Source organism: Hemiscyllium ocellatum, chromosome 45, assembly GCF_020745735.1.
Source record: "Hemiscyllium ocellatum isolate sHemOce1 chromosome 45, sHemOce1.pat.X.cur, whole genome shotgun sequence".
In the NCBI taxonomy this organism is placed as follows: domain Eukaryota; kingdom Metazoa; phylum Chordata; class Chondrichthyes; order Orectolobiformes; family Hemiscylliidae; genus Hemiscyllium; species Hemiscyllium ocellatum.
Window position 1 is genome coordinate 4,233,268 of NC_083445.1, and position 18,843 is coordinate 4,252,110.

Here is an 18,843-nt window from a genome sequence, read left to right on the forward strand (position 1 = left end):
ATACCTGGAATGAGCTGACAATTGGCAGAGAAACAAATGTGTTCATTGATGCATCACTTCTAATAAATTTCAGAGTTGAACTGCAATCTGGCTCATTATCTTTGAGAATCTAGTTTGGGTAAAAGCAGCCTTTTTCTAGATGTGCAGACAATTTTAGATCATTCCCATATTAATTCTGAAAATGTAGCCGTGATCAAGTTTCCTTTTCAATCAGTCTACAGTACTGCATTCCTGATTTGGAACTCTTGTCACCACTTGCTGGCTCTCCAGGGGAATAAGGATTGCACCATTGACTAGTTGAGGGCTTTATTGGGTGTTAGTGTCTCCAGTTAATAGGCCAATAGTGCACCTACCAAATTATTTCTGCTGTTGTAAGTTACTGTGGTATAGTAGTCTAGACTTCTTGTTGAATGTCTTCATCTGGGTTAGATCTGTCTAACATGTCTGTCACAGTAATGTCATATCATTGTATTGACTTGAATTCCTTTCAAATAAATTGTTTCTGAAGCAGTGATGTTTTTTAACAACTTAAGACTGCTAGATTGGAAACTTCAAGTGAGCAAAAATGCTATTATTCAACCAAATATTATAGGAAGTGAAATATTGTAGGCATTCTCATCTCTGGCCATCCAAACCAAGCAACTTTGTTCAATTTGCAATTTTGTTTTTGTCTTTCATTTTGGTTCCTCCTTCTAGCACTACAATCAAATATTGGTGTGTATCTACCTTAAATGTAAATTTAAGAACCATTTTGAGGCTTTGTCCTGTGAAAGTAGTTTATACCTCTGTGACCTGTAATGAATGTGGTTGTCTCCATCACCAATTTGTTGTAGATTAACTGCTGCAATGGGAAATTGTAAGTGACTGAAGCATGACCTGTACTTTTGAATTAAAATTTCATATAGTTTGGTTATTCATGTTGGATTTTTGTTCCTCCTAAAGTCAATTAGTTTAGAGGGAGCAAAGGTAGCTCAATTTGCAAGTGAGACTCAGGCAAGTTTTTCGAAGGATGTAGTGAATTTGCCAAAGACTTGGCAGATGGAGTGGAGAATAGTTCTGTCTGGCAGGCAAAATCTGCAAAAGGAAACTTTTTTTTAATGCAGAAGTCATTCTAACAACACCTAGCCATCTCTACATATTGGCCAAGTTGGAAGCCACTGAGAATGGAGCTGGCTCAGTTGCAAACTCCAGTCACCGGTGCTGAGACATGATCTCCCTGTCTGTGGATGTTCAGGTTACGTGAATTGGTCATGCTAAACTGCCCAGTGTTCAGTGGTGTGCAAGATAGGTGCATTCGTCAGGTAAGATGTAGAGGAATAGGTTTGAGGGTCATTGTGGGCTTAATGGGCCAATGGCCTGTTTCCACACTTTGGGGATTTAATGAATGCATGCTTCTAATATGACAAGAGGAATTAAAGAAGTTTTGATTTTGATTTAGTAATGCTGGTGAGACCACACTTCACATTCAGCAGTTTTTGTTTGGAAGGACATAAATCCATTGGTGTTGGATCAGAAGTGGGTTATTAGACTGATGCCTGGAATGAGTACATTCTTTACTACATAAGTTGGGCAGCTTTGACCAGTTTTCACTGGGGTTTAGAGTGGGGTGTGTGACCTGATTGCAGGATCTCACTTTGTGGTCTTGACAGGGGGAATATGGAAACGTTCCCTTTCTAGGTCAATCCACAATTGTCCAGATATTTTTTGTTTGGAAAGTGATCCCAAATTTTAAGACTAATTTAGAAATTGTGACCTTGACTTTAAGGTGAAAGTAGATGGGAAAGGAAATCCAAGTATTGTTAGAGTAGCTGGTCATTGGAATGTTCAACATAAAATCAAATGGTTATTTATTCCTCGACTATCCATTCCTGAACTACAGGATCATTTGTGTTGTACGGGAGATGCTAATCATCTAGCTTGTTTGAAGTGTGCTCCCTTTTTCATGCTCTGTACAAACCGTTCCATCCTCTAAGTTGTAGAATTGCATGCACAAAGTGGATTTTTGCTGCTTGAACTATTTACTCAATCTTCAAGTGCTGTCAACTGTTGCAGGCCCCTTGAATGTTCAAACATCACCACCACCACCTCTACAGCCACATGCTGGTGTACCATGGACATCCCCACTGCTACCTCCAATTCTTTCCACCATCTATGAAGTGGAAACAGCAGAAGAGACCAGGTTGGAAGATGATCTTGAGAGAGAGGAAGTGCTGAAACCAGCAGACTGGCAGTGTCCCGAAGTCATTGAGGAGCCCAGTGAGAGGGTCTTGACACTACATATTGAGCCAGTGAAAGTTGTGCAGCAGCTGATCAACCAGACACTGCTGCTCTCTGGAGATGGTATGAAATTACAAAGCAAGGTGACAGTGGACCAGGCAGAGCTGAGCAAATGGACAGATCTTCTATCGCCACTAGATGACTCCACAGCCAGCATCACATCAGTCACCAGCTTTTCTCCTGAAGATATCTCCTCTTCCCAAGGTGAATGGACTGTAGTGGAGCTGGAGACTCATCATTAATGCGTTTTTTGATTGTACATTTGAAACCTCAAAGGGTAATGGTAGTAAGTCAGTTTACGTTAACACTACTTTTTAATGTTCAGGCTACAGGCCACATGCTCTGGTGGGCTTTGTGTGGACCTGAATGATGGTGAGATGCTCCAAGACCTCCCCAATGTTTTCAAACTTGGTTTCAGGTCCAAGATACATGCTTTTATGGGAACCAGCCTTGAAGTGCTACTGTCTTTTGTTTGTTCTTAATTGTTTAATGCATTCAATAGGTTTAGAGCTGTTTACAGTATAAGGCTTTCTGCTAGATATTCAACCTGCCAAGAACTCTTGTTCCCTGAGTTTGAATGTTTTTGTATCTGCTCCAAAGCTGCCTGGATTTCAATGGCAATCTCCAATGATATCATCTGTTCCAACTTGAATGAGTTAGTTGTGAAACTGAGTTTGGTGCAAATCACTTTAATATTTTGGCTTTTTTTTTTGAAGATTAGTTGTAGCTCAGGTTGTAAGTTTGCTCACTGAGCTGGTAGGTTTGTTCTTGGACATGCCACCATGCTCAGTAACAGCAGTGAGCTTCTGGTGAAGCACTGGTGTTCTGTCCGGCTTTCTATTTGTTACAATGGATTTTTTTTCCTCAGATGGTAGGTGAGATCCAAATTAACGTTTCCTGATGGTGTTCTGATTTAGAATGTCAGGCCTTTAGGCATTTCACGTCTGTTTAGCTTTTCCTAGGATGGATATGTTATCCTAGTCCAAGTGGTGCCCTTCCTTCATTTAAGAAGGAAACTAGCAATAGTGAGTCCTGTCTTTTGGTGGCTAGTTGATCATGTAGCCTGGTGGCTAGGTTTCTGCTTGCTTGTCCAATGCAGTTAGAACTTGCATGGTATTTCATAAGTCATTTTTGTACAGGGTTTTTTAGATTCATTTTTAGTAGCTGTTTGTAGGCTACCAAGAGGTCCAAGTAATCGGAGTCATTTCAGATGTCTTTTGGGGAATTGTCTGTCTGCTTGTTTGGGTTTGTTGAGAAATCAGCAGACGGTTTATTGGGTATCCCATTCTTTAATACGCTGAAAAATCTCCTGTTTATAGTTCCTGGGCGCGACAGTGTGGCTCACCAAAATGGCCTGATGCATCTCTGTTTTGTAGATGTTGGGATGATTGCTCCTGTAGTTGAGTATCTAGTCTGTTGTCTTGTAGATGCTGGTTTGTTCTTCAACTGTTAGTCTAATGTGACATCTAGGAAGGGGGGGGGGGGGGGTCCTGTCACTTTCATCCTGTGAATTTTTCTGTTAGGATATTGCTTTGTCACCACAAAAAAAGGAACAATGAGGAAACCTACATCAATCTTCCCATGTAGTGGATCCAAAGTTTTTGGGTTGAATTGCTGGGAGGCAGTCTGTTCAAGTCTCTGCATTACTACTTCTAATAATACCATCTAATATTGGTGGTCCCATGGGTGTCCCATTGCTTTTATAGGTCTTGTAGAATGTAGTGGGTATTGACTAGAAAGTCAAGATTTGAAGAACAGGACCAAAAAGTGGTGCTGGAAAAGCACAGCTGGTCAGACAGCATCTGACCAGTAGGAGAATTGACATTTTGAGCATAAGCTCTTTATTCAATAACCTAGTATGGTGATAACATCTGTCTGAAAACAAGCTTTTCATCAGTGAGCAAACTTAACCTGACTTGGCCATTGTTTGTAGACAAATATATTTTCTGATGGGTGATTTTAAAACAAGGTGTACAGTCTTGATGGGGATCTAATTGTGTACATAGCTAGACAGTTGGAGATGTAGATTTTTTTTTTTAAAAGTTGTCTTGGTCTTTTGGCTATGCAGAGTTTTTTGCCCAAGTTGCCTCCATATCATTGCATCTTTTTCCAAGAGGAAATTATTACTAACCAACCTCTTCTTGAAAGGAGAGGAACAAACTCTGAATCATATCAACTTCCTCTGTGGAGCAAACCTGAAGTGGGGATCATCTTTTATCCCCTGTCTCAAACTGGAACATCTAGAAGCCATGATGCAGACCTGAGGTGGTCTCCAAATGAAGTTTGTTTGTCTCCATGTTGCATTGGTGCAATTACTTTGCACATCCTTTTCAAGGAATCCAGCAGGTAACTGTTACTTTGAAGTGTCCTTAGATGTGCAGTATGCAAATATGCAGGGAACACTTTCTTTTAAAGCAACCAATTTATACAGCCTTGTATTTGCATGTAGGGGATAATCTATACATTTTTGCTGCCTTTGCTTTTAGTCTACAGTTCTTCAGCTTTATGATCAACATGCCAGTAAACTGCCATGACCACCTGATTGGTTTGGGTAATTTTCACAACAAATTTGAAAGCTACACTGAACAGTAAGTTCAGACAGGATTCGGACTTTGGCAATTTGCCTCGAATTGGAAATTAAGTAAAACACAAGTGTTTAAATGAACGAAGCAGTTCATTTTGTCATCTTGCTGTTAACATCAGAGTCTGTCTCACTGTCCAAGGAAATGAAAGCTGGCTGACTAACTTTTGGCCTTGCCAATCACTCACTTGTTCACAGACCAATGGGTCTTCCTTACCAAATCTGTTTTTGTATCTGGTTTACTGGTAAACCTTTAGTGCTGACAACAAACATGCTTACTGAATCACTAACTTGCTGGTTTTGAGATTTCTCTGCTTTTTCAAGATTTATGGGCAGACATTACCCAGTCAAATACTGGGTGAAAGCAATGTTACAGGGTACTGGTGGACACTGGCTGTGAATTTACCAGTCAGGTAATGGATCAAGAACAGTGTTTCTGTGACACTTTTAAATTGCACTATTTTAGTTGCATTAATACTTCAGGGGTAGTTTTTTGAAATTCCTGGAATTTCAGGCCATATTTCAAATGGCCAAATTGAATTGTGCCAGAACAATAGATAAGCTATACAGCTTTTTGGACATTGAAGAGTTAACCTTGATACACTATTAGCAAACTTCATTCTAGAGATTTTCTGGATTTTTTTGGTTTTGAATTTAAAGATCGGACAGCTGATCCCTTTGTCACATTGAAATTTTCTCAAACATAATTCAGGCTTGACCTACTTTTGATGCTACCCTTAATGGAACTCTGCAGATCCTCATACAGCTACAACAGCATCACCTGCATGCACTGAGTCATTTTTAAGAGCTTGCATTGGTTCATAAAGTTAACAAATTCACGTTTGCATGAGTAACTTTTCTAAAGCACTAAGTGTTTTTGCTTAAGTTCAACACATGGTTACAGTTCTATTGTAAAAATGAGTGCAGGGTTTATCCAAGTCTCGAGTCTACAAATACACTGAAGGGTGAAATCTATGAAGATAGTGAATCAGCTTCAGCAGCTGCTGACTGGTCTTCCCTTGTGATTTTTGTGAAGGTGTATATCTAATAAAGCAAGTACAAATACCATCTTGAGTCAATTATTCCTGTCCCAGAACAGGAGTCTGATTTTTGTGGTTTGATTACTTTGTGATCAAAGGGTTTTTATTAAAACCTAGTTGAAGCTTCCATGTTCTGAATGCTCACATGTCTTACAAATGTCTCCAATCCAGCTGCCTGTACTAAATGTTTATACTTCCTATCCAAGCCATCTTTTCCTTAACCAGCCATGAAAATCTTAATGGAGTTGAATACACCATAATGACATGTAAAGACTTGTCTCTGTAGCAATCTGTCTCTAGATGCTAGGACTTGATGGGAACTATCTTTAAAAGCTAATACAAATCCCTCCCTCACATTAATTACTTTGACCAGTTTTCAAATGTAGCAGTGTAAACACTTTTTTAATTTCAGGTGTGACCTTGTGACAAAGTAAATTCTAGTTTTTTTTTCCCTTTGGGATGCTAATTAGAATGTGCTAAGACTAGAAGGTGTTTCACTGTGATCTTTCTCACTGAAGGAGTCAATAGCAATTCTAAATTCCCATTCTTTGCCTGGGTGAATGGGTTAACCAGTGAAGGGCTCGGAATTGAGTCCAGCTGAAAGTACCTGGCAGCTGGATGTAGGGAGGTCTGGGTGACTGGTACCATCCAAATATGAGAACTGTTTTGGTTTGAGGCAAGTTCCTGCTGGGTCAGCTGACCTCTGACTCAAAAGGATCTCCACGAGGAGATCAGTAGCAGCAATCTGTGATGGCTCCTCAAATCCGATGGTGACCAGGAGCTCATAGTCACCCCGAGGCTGCTTGTATAGAAACCTAAAATCCACAAAGAAGTGACTTAGATAATGTTGATCTAAATTTATCCCAGCATTGCAGGGGCAGAGGCATGATTTTATGTATTAATTCTGTTACTGTGCCTGACCCACTTCATTTTAAGTTTTTTTTTGTATACCAGGACCTGCCATGCCCACCAGCCATGAGTTGGACACCATTTCTCCCCCCTCACCACAAATCAGGACAAAGGCTAACATTCAGGATCTGCCCTACACCACCTTCTCCTCTCTTCCTTTCCACACCCTCCCACTTCCCTGTTCAAGCCTAGCTCTTGTCCTTTGCTCCACCCTGACTTCAGGCAGTAGCTATTTGTGTGGGATTTTTAACTGAGTCAGCTGGTGGCAATTTTAACATACTTTGGGTAGTATCTAACTCTAGCTACTTCAAAAAAAGTATTGGATAGATTAGATTACTTAGTGTGGAAACAGGCCCTTTGGCCCAACAAGTTCACACCAACCTGCCGAAGCGTAACCCACCCATACCCCTACACTTACCCCTTACCTAACACTACAGGCAAATTTAGCATGGCCAATTCACCTGACCCGCACATCTTTGGACTGTGAAAGGAAACCGGAGCACCTGGAGGAAACCCACGCAGACATGGAGAACATGCAAACTCCACACAGTCAGTTGCTGGACCCAGGAATTGAACCTGGGTCTCAGGTGCTGTGAGGCAGCAGTGCTAACCACTGTGCCACCCACAAATGGAATTTGTTGTTCTTTTTTGAATTGCAACCTCCAGGTTTTCTGTTCTAATGTATTCTAAAACCTCTTCTGGGACAGTGTGCTAATTTGCTCTCGCTCTCGCTCATTTTAATTTCCTTTCTGCTGCTGGAATGGCACCGATCAAGACAGTCTCCTAGAAGTGCTGGCTGCAGCCATCTAGTGTATCAATGAGGAGGATGGGTTTGTCAAGTGTCTCCAGTCCCTCTACCCATCACTTCACATTGCCTTGTTCAATAACAATCCATTATCTTACAGCCTGTGCTCTCCTTTCCATAGATCTATATCACCACAAGCAAAGTGCCATTTCTGCAACTTTTGGAGCTAAATATCTCATTTCAGAAAGTACTAATCTATTTACAATTAAGAATATTTTGTAGCTCTGCTTGACCAGTCTAACTTAGCTCACGGAGCTTGAATGTTTTTGTTTTCAGACATTTCATCACCAAGGATAATATCAGCCTCTACCATCTGTTTGGGTGAAGTGTATATTCTCCCTGTCTGTGTGGGTTTCTTGCTGCCTTCAAAGATGCTAAGTTGTCCAGTTGGCAGCATACTGGTTAGCACTGCTGCCTCCTAGCACCAGAGCCCTACGTTCAATTCCTACCTCCCCAGACAACTGTGGCATTTGCATGTTCTCCCCACTATCTGTGTGGGTTTCCTCCCACTGTTCAAAGGTGTGCAGGTTAGGTGAATTGGCCATGCTGAAATTGCCTGTAATGTTAGGTGAAGGGGTAAATGTAGGGGAATGGGTCTGGGTGGGTCCCTCCTCACTCAGTGTGGACTTGTTGGGCCTGTTTCCACACTTCAGCCCTAAGTAATCTATACTAATCTAGTAATCAAAGTCCCTGGTAAAGTGCTGGTGTTATAACTTGCTGTCATGATACATGAGCGTCAACTGGCCACAAAGCCATGGAGAAAGTGAGGACTGGAGATTAGAGCTGAATGTGTTGCTGGAAAAGCACAGCAGGTCAGGCAGCATTCAAGGAACAGGAGAATCGACATTTCAGACATGAGCCCTTCTTCGAGAATTTCCTGAAGGGCTCGTGTCCAAAATGTCGATTCTCCTGCTTTTTGGAGGCTGCCTGACCTGCTGTGCTTTTCTAGCAACACATTTTCAGCTCTGAAAGTCATGACCCACGCTCTGTTTCCATACACACAAACAAAGAAGGACAACCTGTACATCTCAGGACAGCTGAAACAGACACAAGAATTTAAAGGTCTGGCCTCCTACCCAGAACTCTGTTGATAAACACTGCTTTAGACCCTATCTACCTTCCCTTGTCATTTTGACGATTTAAAACAAAAATCACCCACCTTTTTAAGAGGCAGCATATAGCACCAGTGTTTCATTGGAGATTCTCACTGTTACCTAGTATGGTGATATGTCTGAAAACAAACCTTCCACCTCAATGAGCTAACTTTTAAACTTGGTACTAATCTATATTTGATTTTTTTTTTCCTCTTTGGCTGGACTGAAATTGAATTGGACCTGTTACGAGGTAGTTATAAGTGTCACTACATTGTGTAGTAGTTGTCTCTACCTTAGTGATAATTACAATCTGACATGCTGTTAAAGCGTGCATGTTTAGTAATTGAGGAAAAATCTTTTCCTGCCCTAAACTATACAACAACTGGCACCTTTTTAAGGTAGGGCTGAGTTCTGCCCAGTAGTAGCTGCTTCATTCAAAATAAATGATAGAGTAGGGAAGGTCACTACTGGTCAGTGCCTGTAGAGGGAGTAGGCCAATTCCAACTCCTGACCTTGGTTTAGTAGAAGCTGAGGGTAGATGTGTTTTAGTGGCTGATCATGGAGATAGGATGCACAGAGAAAGGGTCCTTGGTAAGACACTACACAGCAGGGGTTGATGGGTCAAACATAAACACAAGTGTAGGCCTAATGACCTGTTTCTATAGACTATGACCCCTATCATTCTACAAGGTAGAAAACTCAATAACACCAATTACCAGCAAAGGAGATCTGGTTCCCTGGGGGAGGGTTCTACCTGGATCCAGCGACCAATAGACCACAAGCGCCTGCTTTTGGTTGTATTTTTGGAACTGGACTGGTTGTTATCCATCGCCTGATTAGCCTCCTTAAAGCACAGGAAGTAACTGCACGATACAATGGGACAGCAGAAGCACTGTGAATGACTGAGGACCCACATCACTGATGACAATACAACACTGATGTAACTGAAAGGTGTTCAGAACAGGTGAACCATATTCTTTTATACATCTTCAATTAAATGAGTCTGCCTGTATGTTACAAAATGCAGGCTGAGGTGGTTTGGCTACCATAGACTACAGCTACAGCATTGAAGGAGATTATTTGGTTCATTATGATAGTGGCAGCTCACTGAAAAGTAAGACCACCCGCTGCAGGAGCAGCGCTCTGAAAGCTAGTACTTCCAAATAAAATCAGTTGGACTATAACCTGATGGTGTTTAACCCTGAAAAACACCTCTGTGCGTCTGTCTGCAGATACTCCTCCAATTTCATGGCGAAAGCCCCATTTGCATCTATCTCTCCCACCCTCTCAGACAGTGCATTCCACTTCTTAACCATTTGCTGAGTTTTGTCTTTCAAATATCTTCCTACCACCTTGTGGGGTTCTAGTGTCAATTGTTCTAAATCTGTCCAGTGGGACTGGTACCACCCTATCAACTCATGTAGCCCCCCCCCCACCTCAGTAGTTTGAACATCTTGAAGTTACTGTTCAACATTTCTCCAAGGAGAACAATTCCAGCTTCTCCCAACTATCCACACAACGTCATCCCTGGAATTACACACAACCTCTACTCTCCACAGCCTCTCCCAATCGAATATCTGCACTTACTATTCTGTTAATGAATCTGTCCCATCCCCGTAGGATGCTCCTTCAGTGATGTCCACATTCCAGCGGATTTTCTTGAACAGCAGGCTTGGCTCCTTTGCTGCTGTGTAAGGTACAGGCATACAGTATCGAAACGTAGAAACTCTAAACCAGTGCCCGAGACGGAACTCTCCTCTGTAGAAGTAGCAAATGCTGCAGTGCCAGGATTTAAGCAAATGAAAGGGGAGGGAAATTTGGGGATGGGAGCGGTTGTAAGAAAATGATTAGAATCCTGAGATTTTATTATTGTTTGTCCCATCATCCTCCTCTCTCTAGGTCAAATCGAGTACGCAATTGGCTTGTGTCTGCCCACTCCCTATCAATCCTGGGTCTGATACATCAGGGAAAAGTATCCAAACCTCATAAGGGAGGTTTTGATTGACAAGAATGGGACCAGGAATGAGGGCCTTCACTTAGTGTAGAAGAAATGGAGAAGCTGGGGCAATCCTGCTCTGTGCAGAGACCGGCAAGGAGAAATGGGATTTCAGCCTCTTAAATTCCCGAAGGGTTTTGATAAAGTGAATAAGGAGAAACCATTCCCAACAGCAGGCACTATGGAGGACTTCTACTTATGGTGATTAGTGAAACTACTAGAGGAGAGGCAAGGATATGTTTCCACAGGGAACAACCTGTTGTGATCTGGAAGTGGATTAAATTGTAAAGTTTGGCAGAGAATTCTCCCACAATCATACAGACAACTGCAGTGATGGATTTGCATCAGTCTGGAGTTGAAATGACTTGAGGATGATTAGTGGTCTCCATTAGGTATTTCTTTCTGACCCAGTTTAGCAGCGGAACTGCCATAATCCGACACCGATTCCCTCCTACAACCACAGCCAAGACTGACCAGTTCAGGCGCTGAACTGCCCTGATGGGGGTGGGGATCACACCGTCAGACGGATCAGTGCAGGGTTAGATCTGGGTCGAAGCTGGTCCTGTCAAGTTGCTCAGCTGTTTGAAATGTTCGATTTCACAGAGCGGGACATCTTCTTGGAGTGTGGTTCCATTTTCCACTGGCAGCTCGTGAATGGTGTGGGTCAGGGTCCCCGTTACCTGCAGGGGTCGGTCTCCTCCAGAGAGATGAAGCCAAAGGATGCATACATGAGGACCAGCTGCTCTAGGCTGGAGGCCAGCTGCTGGGAGAACTGCAAAAGCTGAGAAAAAACACATTAATGATCAGGCAGACACAAAGCCAGAACGTACGGGTGAACGAGTTACATTTTTGGATCATTGGAAGCTGTTTTGGGGTAGAAGTGACCTGTACAAGAAGGACAAATTGCGCCTAAATTGGAAGGGGACTAATATACTGGCAGGGAGGTTTGCGAGAGCTACGCAGGTGGATTTAAACTAGTAAGGTGGGGGGGTGGGACCCAGGGAGATAGTGAGGAAAGAGATCAATCTGAGACTGGTACAGCTGAGAACAGAAGTGAGTCAAACAAGTCAGGGCAGGCAGGGACAAAGCAGAGGAGGGCATAGGTTTAGGGTGAGAGGGGAATGATCTAAAAGAGACCTAAGGGGCAACTTTTTCACACAGAGGGTGGTACGTGTATGGAATGAGCTGCCAGAGGAAGTGGTGGAGACTGGTACAATTGCAATATTTAAAAGACATTTGGATGGGTATATGAATAGGAAGGGTTTGGAGGGATATGGGCCGGGTGCTGGCAGGTGGGACTAGATTGGGTTGGGATATCTGGTCGGCGTGGACGGGTTGGACCGAAGGGTCTGTTGCTGTGCTGTACATCTCTATAACTCTATGATTGATAGACTTAATTGCATTCATTTCAATGCAAGAGGCCTAACAGGGAAGGCAGATGAACTCAGAGCATGGTTACGAACATAGGACTGGGATATCATAGCAATTACAGAAACATGGCTCAGGGATGGACAGGACTGGCAGCTTAATGTTCTAGTATATAAATGCTGCAGGAAGGATAGAAAGGGAGGCAAGAGAGGAGGGGAGTGGTATTTTTGATAAAGGATAACATTACAGCTGTGCTGAGGGAGGATATTCCTGAAATACATCGAGGGAAGTTATTTGAGTGGACCTGAGAAATAAGAAAAGGATGAACATCTTATTGGGATTGAATTATTGACCCTCTAATACTCAGAGGGAAATTAAGAAACAAATTTGTAAGGAGATCTCAGCTATCTGTAAGAATAATAGAGTGATTATTGTCGGGGATTTTAACTTTCCACACAGAGACTGCCATAGTGTTAAGGGTTTAGATGGAGAACAATTTGTTAAGTGTGTACAAGAAAACTTTCTGATTCAGTATGTGGATGTATGTACTAGAGAAGGTGCAAAACTTGACCTAGTCTTGGGAAATAAGGCAGGGCGGGTGACGGAGGTATCCGTGGGGGAGCACTTTGGGGCCAGCGACCATAATTCTATTCGTTTTAAAATTGTGATGGAAAAGGATAGACCAGATCTAAAAGTTGAAGTTCGAAATTGGAGGAAGGCCAATTTTGATAGTATTAGGCAAGAACTTTCAAAAAATGATTGAGGGCAGATGTTCGCAGGAAAGGGACAGCTGGAAAATGGGAAGCCTTCAGAAATGACATAGCGAGAATCTAGAGAAAATATATTCCTGTCATGGTGAAAGGGAAGGCTGGTAGGTGTAGGGAATGCTGGATGATTAAAGAAATTGAAGGTTTGGTTAAGAAAAAGAAGGAAGCATATGTCAGGTATAGACAGGATAGATCGAGTGAATCCTTAGAAGAGTATTAAGGCAGTAGGGGTATAATTAAGAGGGAAATCAGGAGGGGAAAAAGGGGACATGAGATAGCTTTGACAAATAGAATTAAGGAGAGTCCAAAGAGATTTTACAAATACATCAAGGACAAAAGAGTAACTAGGAAGAGAATAGGGTCCCTCAAAGATCAGCAAGACGGCCTTTGTGTGGAACTGCAGAAAATGGGGGAGATACTAAACAAGTATTTTGCATCAGTATTTACTTTGGAAAAGGATCTGGAAGGTATAGACTGTAGGGAAATAGATGGTGACATTTGAAAAATGTCCAGATTACAGAGGAGGAAGTGCTGGATGTCTTGAAACGTTTAAAGGTAGATAAATCCCCAGGACCTGATCAGGTGTACCCCAGAACTCTGCGGGAAGCTAGAGAAGTGATTGCTGGGCCTCTTACTGAGATATTTGTATAATTGATAGTCACAGGTGAGGTGCTGGAAGACTGGAGGCTGGATAACATGGTGCCACTGTTTAAGAAGGGCGGTAAAGACAAGCCAGGGAACTATAGACCAGTGAGCCTGACCTCGATGGTGGGCAAGTTGTTCGAGGGAATCCTGAGGGACAGGATGTACATGTATTTGGAAAGGCAAGGACTGATTCGGGATAGTCAGCATGGCTTTGTGCGTGGGAAATCATGTCTCACAAACTTGACTGAGTCTTTTGAAGAAGTAACAAAGAGGATTGATGAGGGCAGAGCGGTAGATGTGATCTATATGGACTTCAGTAAGGCATTCGACAAGGTTCCCCATGGGAGACTGATTAGCAAGGTTAGATCTCATGGGATACAGGGAGAACTAGCCATTTGGATACAGAACTGGCTCAAAGGTGGAAGGTAGAAGACAGAGGGTGGTGGTGGAGGCTTGTTTTTCAGACTGGAGGCCTGTGACCAGTGGAGTGCCACAAGGATCAGTGATGGGCCCTCCTACTTATTGTCATTTATATAAATGATTTAGATGTGAGCATAAGAGGTATAGTTAGTAAGTTTGCAGATTACACCAAAATTGGAATGGTAGTGGACAGTGAAGAAGTTTATCTCAGATTACAACAGGATTTGGACCAGATGGGCCAATGGGCTGAGAAGTGGCAGATGGAGTTTAATTAAGATAAATGTGAGATGCCGCATTTTGGGAAAGCGAATCTTAGCAGGACTTATACACTTAATGGTAAGGTCCTAGGGAGTGTTGCTGAACAAAGAGACCTTGAAGTGCAGGTTCATAGCTCCTTGAAAGTGGAGTTGCAGGTAGATAGGATAGTGAAGAAGGCGTTTGGTATGCTTTCCTTTATTGGTCAGAGTATTGAGTACAGGAGTTGGGAGGTCATGTTGTGGCTGTACAGGACATTGGTTAGGCCACTGTTGGAATATTGCGTGCAATTCTGGTCTCCTTCCTATCAGAAGGATGTTGTGAAACTTGAAAAGGTTCAGAAAAGATTTACAACGATATTGCCAAGGTTGGGCGATTTGAGCTACAGGGAGAGGCTGAACAGGCTGGGGCTGTTTTCCCTGGAGCATCGGAAGCTGAGGGGTGGCTTTATAGAGGATTATAAAATCGTGAGGGGCATGGGTAGGATAAATAGATAAAGTCTTTTCCCTGGGTTGGTGGAGTCCAGAACTAGAGGGCACAGTTTAGGGTGAGAGGGGAAAGATATAAAAGAGACCTAAGGGGCAACTTTTTCACACAGAGGGTGGTACGTGTATGGAATGAGCTGCCAGAGGATGTGGTGGAGGCTGGTACAATTGCAACATTTAAGAGGCATTTGGATGGGTATATGAATAGGTAGGGTTTGAAGGAATATGGGCCGGGTGCTGGCAGGTGGGACTAGATTGGGTTGGAATATCTGGTCAGCATGGACGGGTTGGACTGAAGAGTCTGTTTCCATGCTGTACATCTCTATGACTCTATGAACCACACTGTGCACTGAGTGAAAACAGCAGGAAGCACAAATATCACCAGAATCCAGATACATGGGGACTTTTATTTGCTGAATTATGTCCGTTTATGTAACTTTCCTAATGAGTTAAAATATTGATAATAAACCATGGATGCAAGTCAAAGGAGGAATAAGCAAAGAATTTTCACTGACTAAAGGGCAAACTGAGAATGGGGAAGTGATAAGCAATCACTCATTAATCAGTCTGGTGCAGAAATTCAAGACTCTTTTTAATTTGCTGTAATAATAATTCTGGCATTACTCTCCAAAATATTTTCCTCTAAAATTTCTGTTTTCTAATCTCTGCCAGCAACACAATCCTCCAAGTTCTCTCTGCACTCCTCCAATTCTGGCTTCTTTGACCATCTCCAATCTTCATCAGTCCACCACGAGCAGCCATGCCTTTGGCTCTCAACTTTGCTCCTTGACTCCTCTCCCACCCTCCCCCTCCCCTTTTTGTACCATTCTCAAAGGCTACATCTTTAACCAGACTTCAGTCACTGTCCTGATAGCTCCTTAAGTCACTCATCAAACCTTGTTTGATGATATTCCTGTGAAGTACCTCAAGGCACATCACAATCTCCTCGAGGTCTTGAATAAATACACTTAATTGTTCTCCTCACCCAGCTGTAGTACATACTATGTACTATCTGATCTCTGCCAGAAGCCATTCTCTGGTAATGAAAATTCCTTCAATGGTCAGGTCCAATGTAGCACCTTATTGCCCCCTTGGGTAGCAGAGTGCAAACTGAACTCTGGAAATTCCAAAAGAAAGGGATCTTTCATGAGCCCAGGATTTCCTCATGTGCTGTCTAGTTGGTGAAATACAACCGGTGCTGTAGGAAATGCAGTAGCCAATTTGCATTCAGTGAGCTCTCACAAGTAGTGTGACATGGTGGCTCAGTGGTTAGCACTGCAGCCTTATAGCACCAGGGACCCAGGTTCAATTCCAGCTTTGGGTGACTGTCCGTGTGGATTTTGCACAGTCTTCCCACAGCCCAAAGATGTGCAGGTTAGGTGAATTGCCCGTAGTGTTAGGTGCATTAGTCAGAGGGAAATGGTCTGGGTGGGTTACTCTTCAGACGGTCAGTGTGGACTTGTTGGGCCAAAGGGCCTGTTTCCACACTGTAGGGAATCTATTGAAAGTAACAATATGATAACGACTGGACCATTCAATATGGTGAAATGGAGTGAGGGCTAAGTATTGGCCAGAACCTGGAGAGAGGTCTCCTGCTGATCTTGGGCACATTAAACCCCGACCCGTTGGCAACGATTCTTCTAAAGTGCAGCAGCTCCAAGAGAACAGCACTCCCTCACTGGGAGTATCAGCCTGTTCAAACCTCCCTGAAAACACACTGTGGGCAGGAGTTGCTCTGAAATCTTTTTTTTGTCAAATGCTTTTCAATCTTAATTCCTAAGGCATTACCCGTTTCTGGATATACTCGGGGAGAGGCTTCCTGTCGGAGTGAATACTGCGTGCCGTCGATTCCAGGTAAGCAAAGTATGGCTGGCACGTCTTCACAAAGATTGGTACAGCCCTTGCAAACTCCTCATTGTGAATTCGGTCTCTGCTGCAGGAGGGAAACACACTGAAGAACATCAGGGAACAAACAGGCCAACCCGTTACAACGAAGCCAAGAACCTCCCAAAGGAGAGCTAGCGCATAGCGTGCTCCATCCATTAGCGTATACAGCTCATCCTCTGGCTTTTACTCACTGTGAACTCGGACACCAACAGTCTACCTCCTTGACCCGTAAGCTTTAAAAAGGAGAGAGCAGAAAACCGAGGAATGAGAGAAACAGAAGAGTCAAGTGAGGTAGAGAAAGAAGTGAAAAGAAAGAATAATGAGAGAGACAGACAGAAATATAAGAAAACATTTTAAACACCACAAACACCAATTTACTACCCCTAGCTTATGTACAAACGAGGCTCCACATTGGATAGAAGGGTTTGTTTCTGTGCTGCATAACTCTGATGTTATTTCAGGGCAGGAGAGGTAGATGAGTATTGTAGCAATATATATTTTTGTGGAACGCTACTTAGGCTGTTAAGTGGCTGCCCTAACTTTCAGATTTTTTCTTTTAAAAAAAACAGGAATTAACAAGAAAATGCAGCAACCTTGTGAAATGCACTGGGTGACTAAGGGTGAGCTGTCATCCTCATCAGGCTAAAGGCAGAATGACACAAATTGTTGGGTAACCTATGCTGATTCCCAATTGACTGGGTAGTGCTGTCTCTCAGCAAATGGCATTGCATGGTTTATTCATGGATAGCTGTCAGTGCCTGACTGTAATACTGGCAGCAAACTTTAGACCAACTATTAGGTGGTTCTGATCATAAACTACATCTTGGCTGAATGCCACTTGCACAGGATTTAGAGAGCTCAAGTTACAATCTATGAATCACAGATGTAATTGCAGAAAGATAGCACTGGTTGGCTGAAGACAAAATGATGAGGAATGGAATGAAGCTACACCTCTCAGAGAGAGTAAGAGCAGATGTGAGCCGGGCCAATACCTGTACACCAGGTGGGTCTGGAATTCCTCTGCTTTCTTCAGCAGGTACTGAAGCTGCTGTTCTATTGGCTGGAGTTTCTCTTCCATAAGGGTGATATCGTACTGAGGTGCTTCACCCTCCGGCCCACGGGGTTGTTCCTCCTTCCCATGCTGTGGTGTGAAGGTGGTGGTGTTCGTGACTTGTACAGAGGTCTGTGAAGCCTGCATGGTTGAAGAGCTAGAATAGGCCGGGGCAGGCATGAAGACCTGGCTCTCCTTCCTCTGCTTCTCTTGCATGTGCTGCCCCATGAGCTGCTGCAATTCTGTTTCTGTCCAGTGGGACCCTTTTGGTTCTGTGTTGACAACATCCATTGAGCAGGAACATTTCAACTTCTCTCTCCTCTTGTACACCGCTATGTCATGTCCATTAGTGACATTCTCCTCCATTCTGTATGCAAGAAACAATAATTACTATTTGGCTGACCTGGGCTCTTCTGTAACAAATCCTACCCAAGTTAGCCTCCTAGTCTCAGTCCCTGCTTCAGTGCACATCCCAGCAGCTAGACAAAGGGTGCAGGATAATCAGCGGATCCAAATACTCCATACAATTATCGCAGGAAATCCTAGACAACATCAAGAACACAAACATAGACAAGGAGGAAGAAATGGTTTCATTCAATGTAACAGCATTGTTCACTTCAATTGACAAAACTCCAGCCAGAGACACAATAGCCAACCTGCTGGACAAACAGAACAGATGACACGATGGGGAACCTATTAACAAGGATTGCATACTCAAACTACTAGACCTGTGCTTGACAACACACTTCGCATTCAACAACCAGATATATGAAGAGATCAATGGGACACATATGGGCTCCCCCATCACTGGGCTCATCGCAGAAGCAATGGTGCAAAGACTGGAACAAATGCTAGCCCTCCCACAAATCCAACCCACACTCTGGATCAGACACGTGGACAACACTTTTGTGCTTACCAAGAGTACAGAAATCGAGAGCACACACCAGGTTATTAACACCATGCTCACAGGGATCAGATTTACGAGAGAGAAGGAAACCAGCAATCAACTCCCATTTTTGGAGCTGACGGTAGAAACAACACCGAACGGTGAATGCACCACAAAAACGGTACAGGAAGGCCACATCCACTGACCAGGTCCTGAATTACAACAGCAGCTACCCAAACACATACAAGAGAAGACACACTAGGACCCTGTTCAAAAAGGGCTACAACACACTGCAGCACTCCAGACCTACAAAGAGAAGAACAATACCTCGAAAGAGTCTTCACCAAGAATGGATATCCTGCAACTTCATCCGCAGT

General features: G+C 43.1%; 1 protein-coding gene across 1 annotated transcript; it reads right to left on the reverse strand.

The window, feature by feature from the left end:
- Positions 1-6,463: 6,463 nt before the first annotated feature.
- c45h19orf67 (chromosome 45 C19orf67 homolog) lies at positions 6,464-17,946 on the reverse strand. The gene is made up of 6 exons (XM_060854944.1): positions 17,522-17,946; positions 16,431-16,575; positions 11,383-11,483; positions 10,294-10,482; positions 9,423-9,569; positions 6,464-6,713 (listed from the first exon to the last, which is right to left on the reverse strand). Exons 1-6 carry the CDS (start codon positions 17,944-17,946, stop codon positions 6,464-6,466), a joined length of 1,257 nt encoding a protein of 418 aa, XP_060710927.1.
- Between the last annotated feature and the right edge of the window lie 897 nt (positions 17,947-18,843).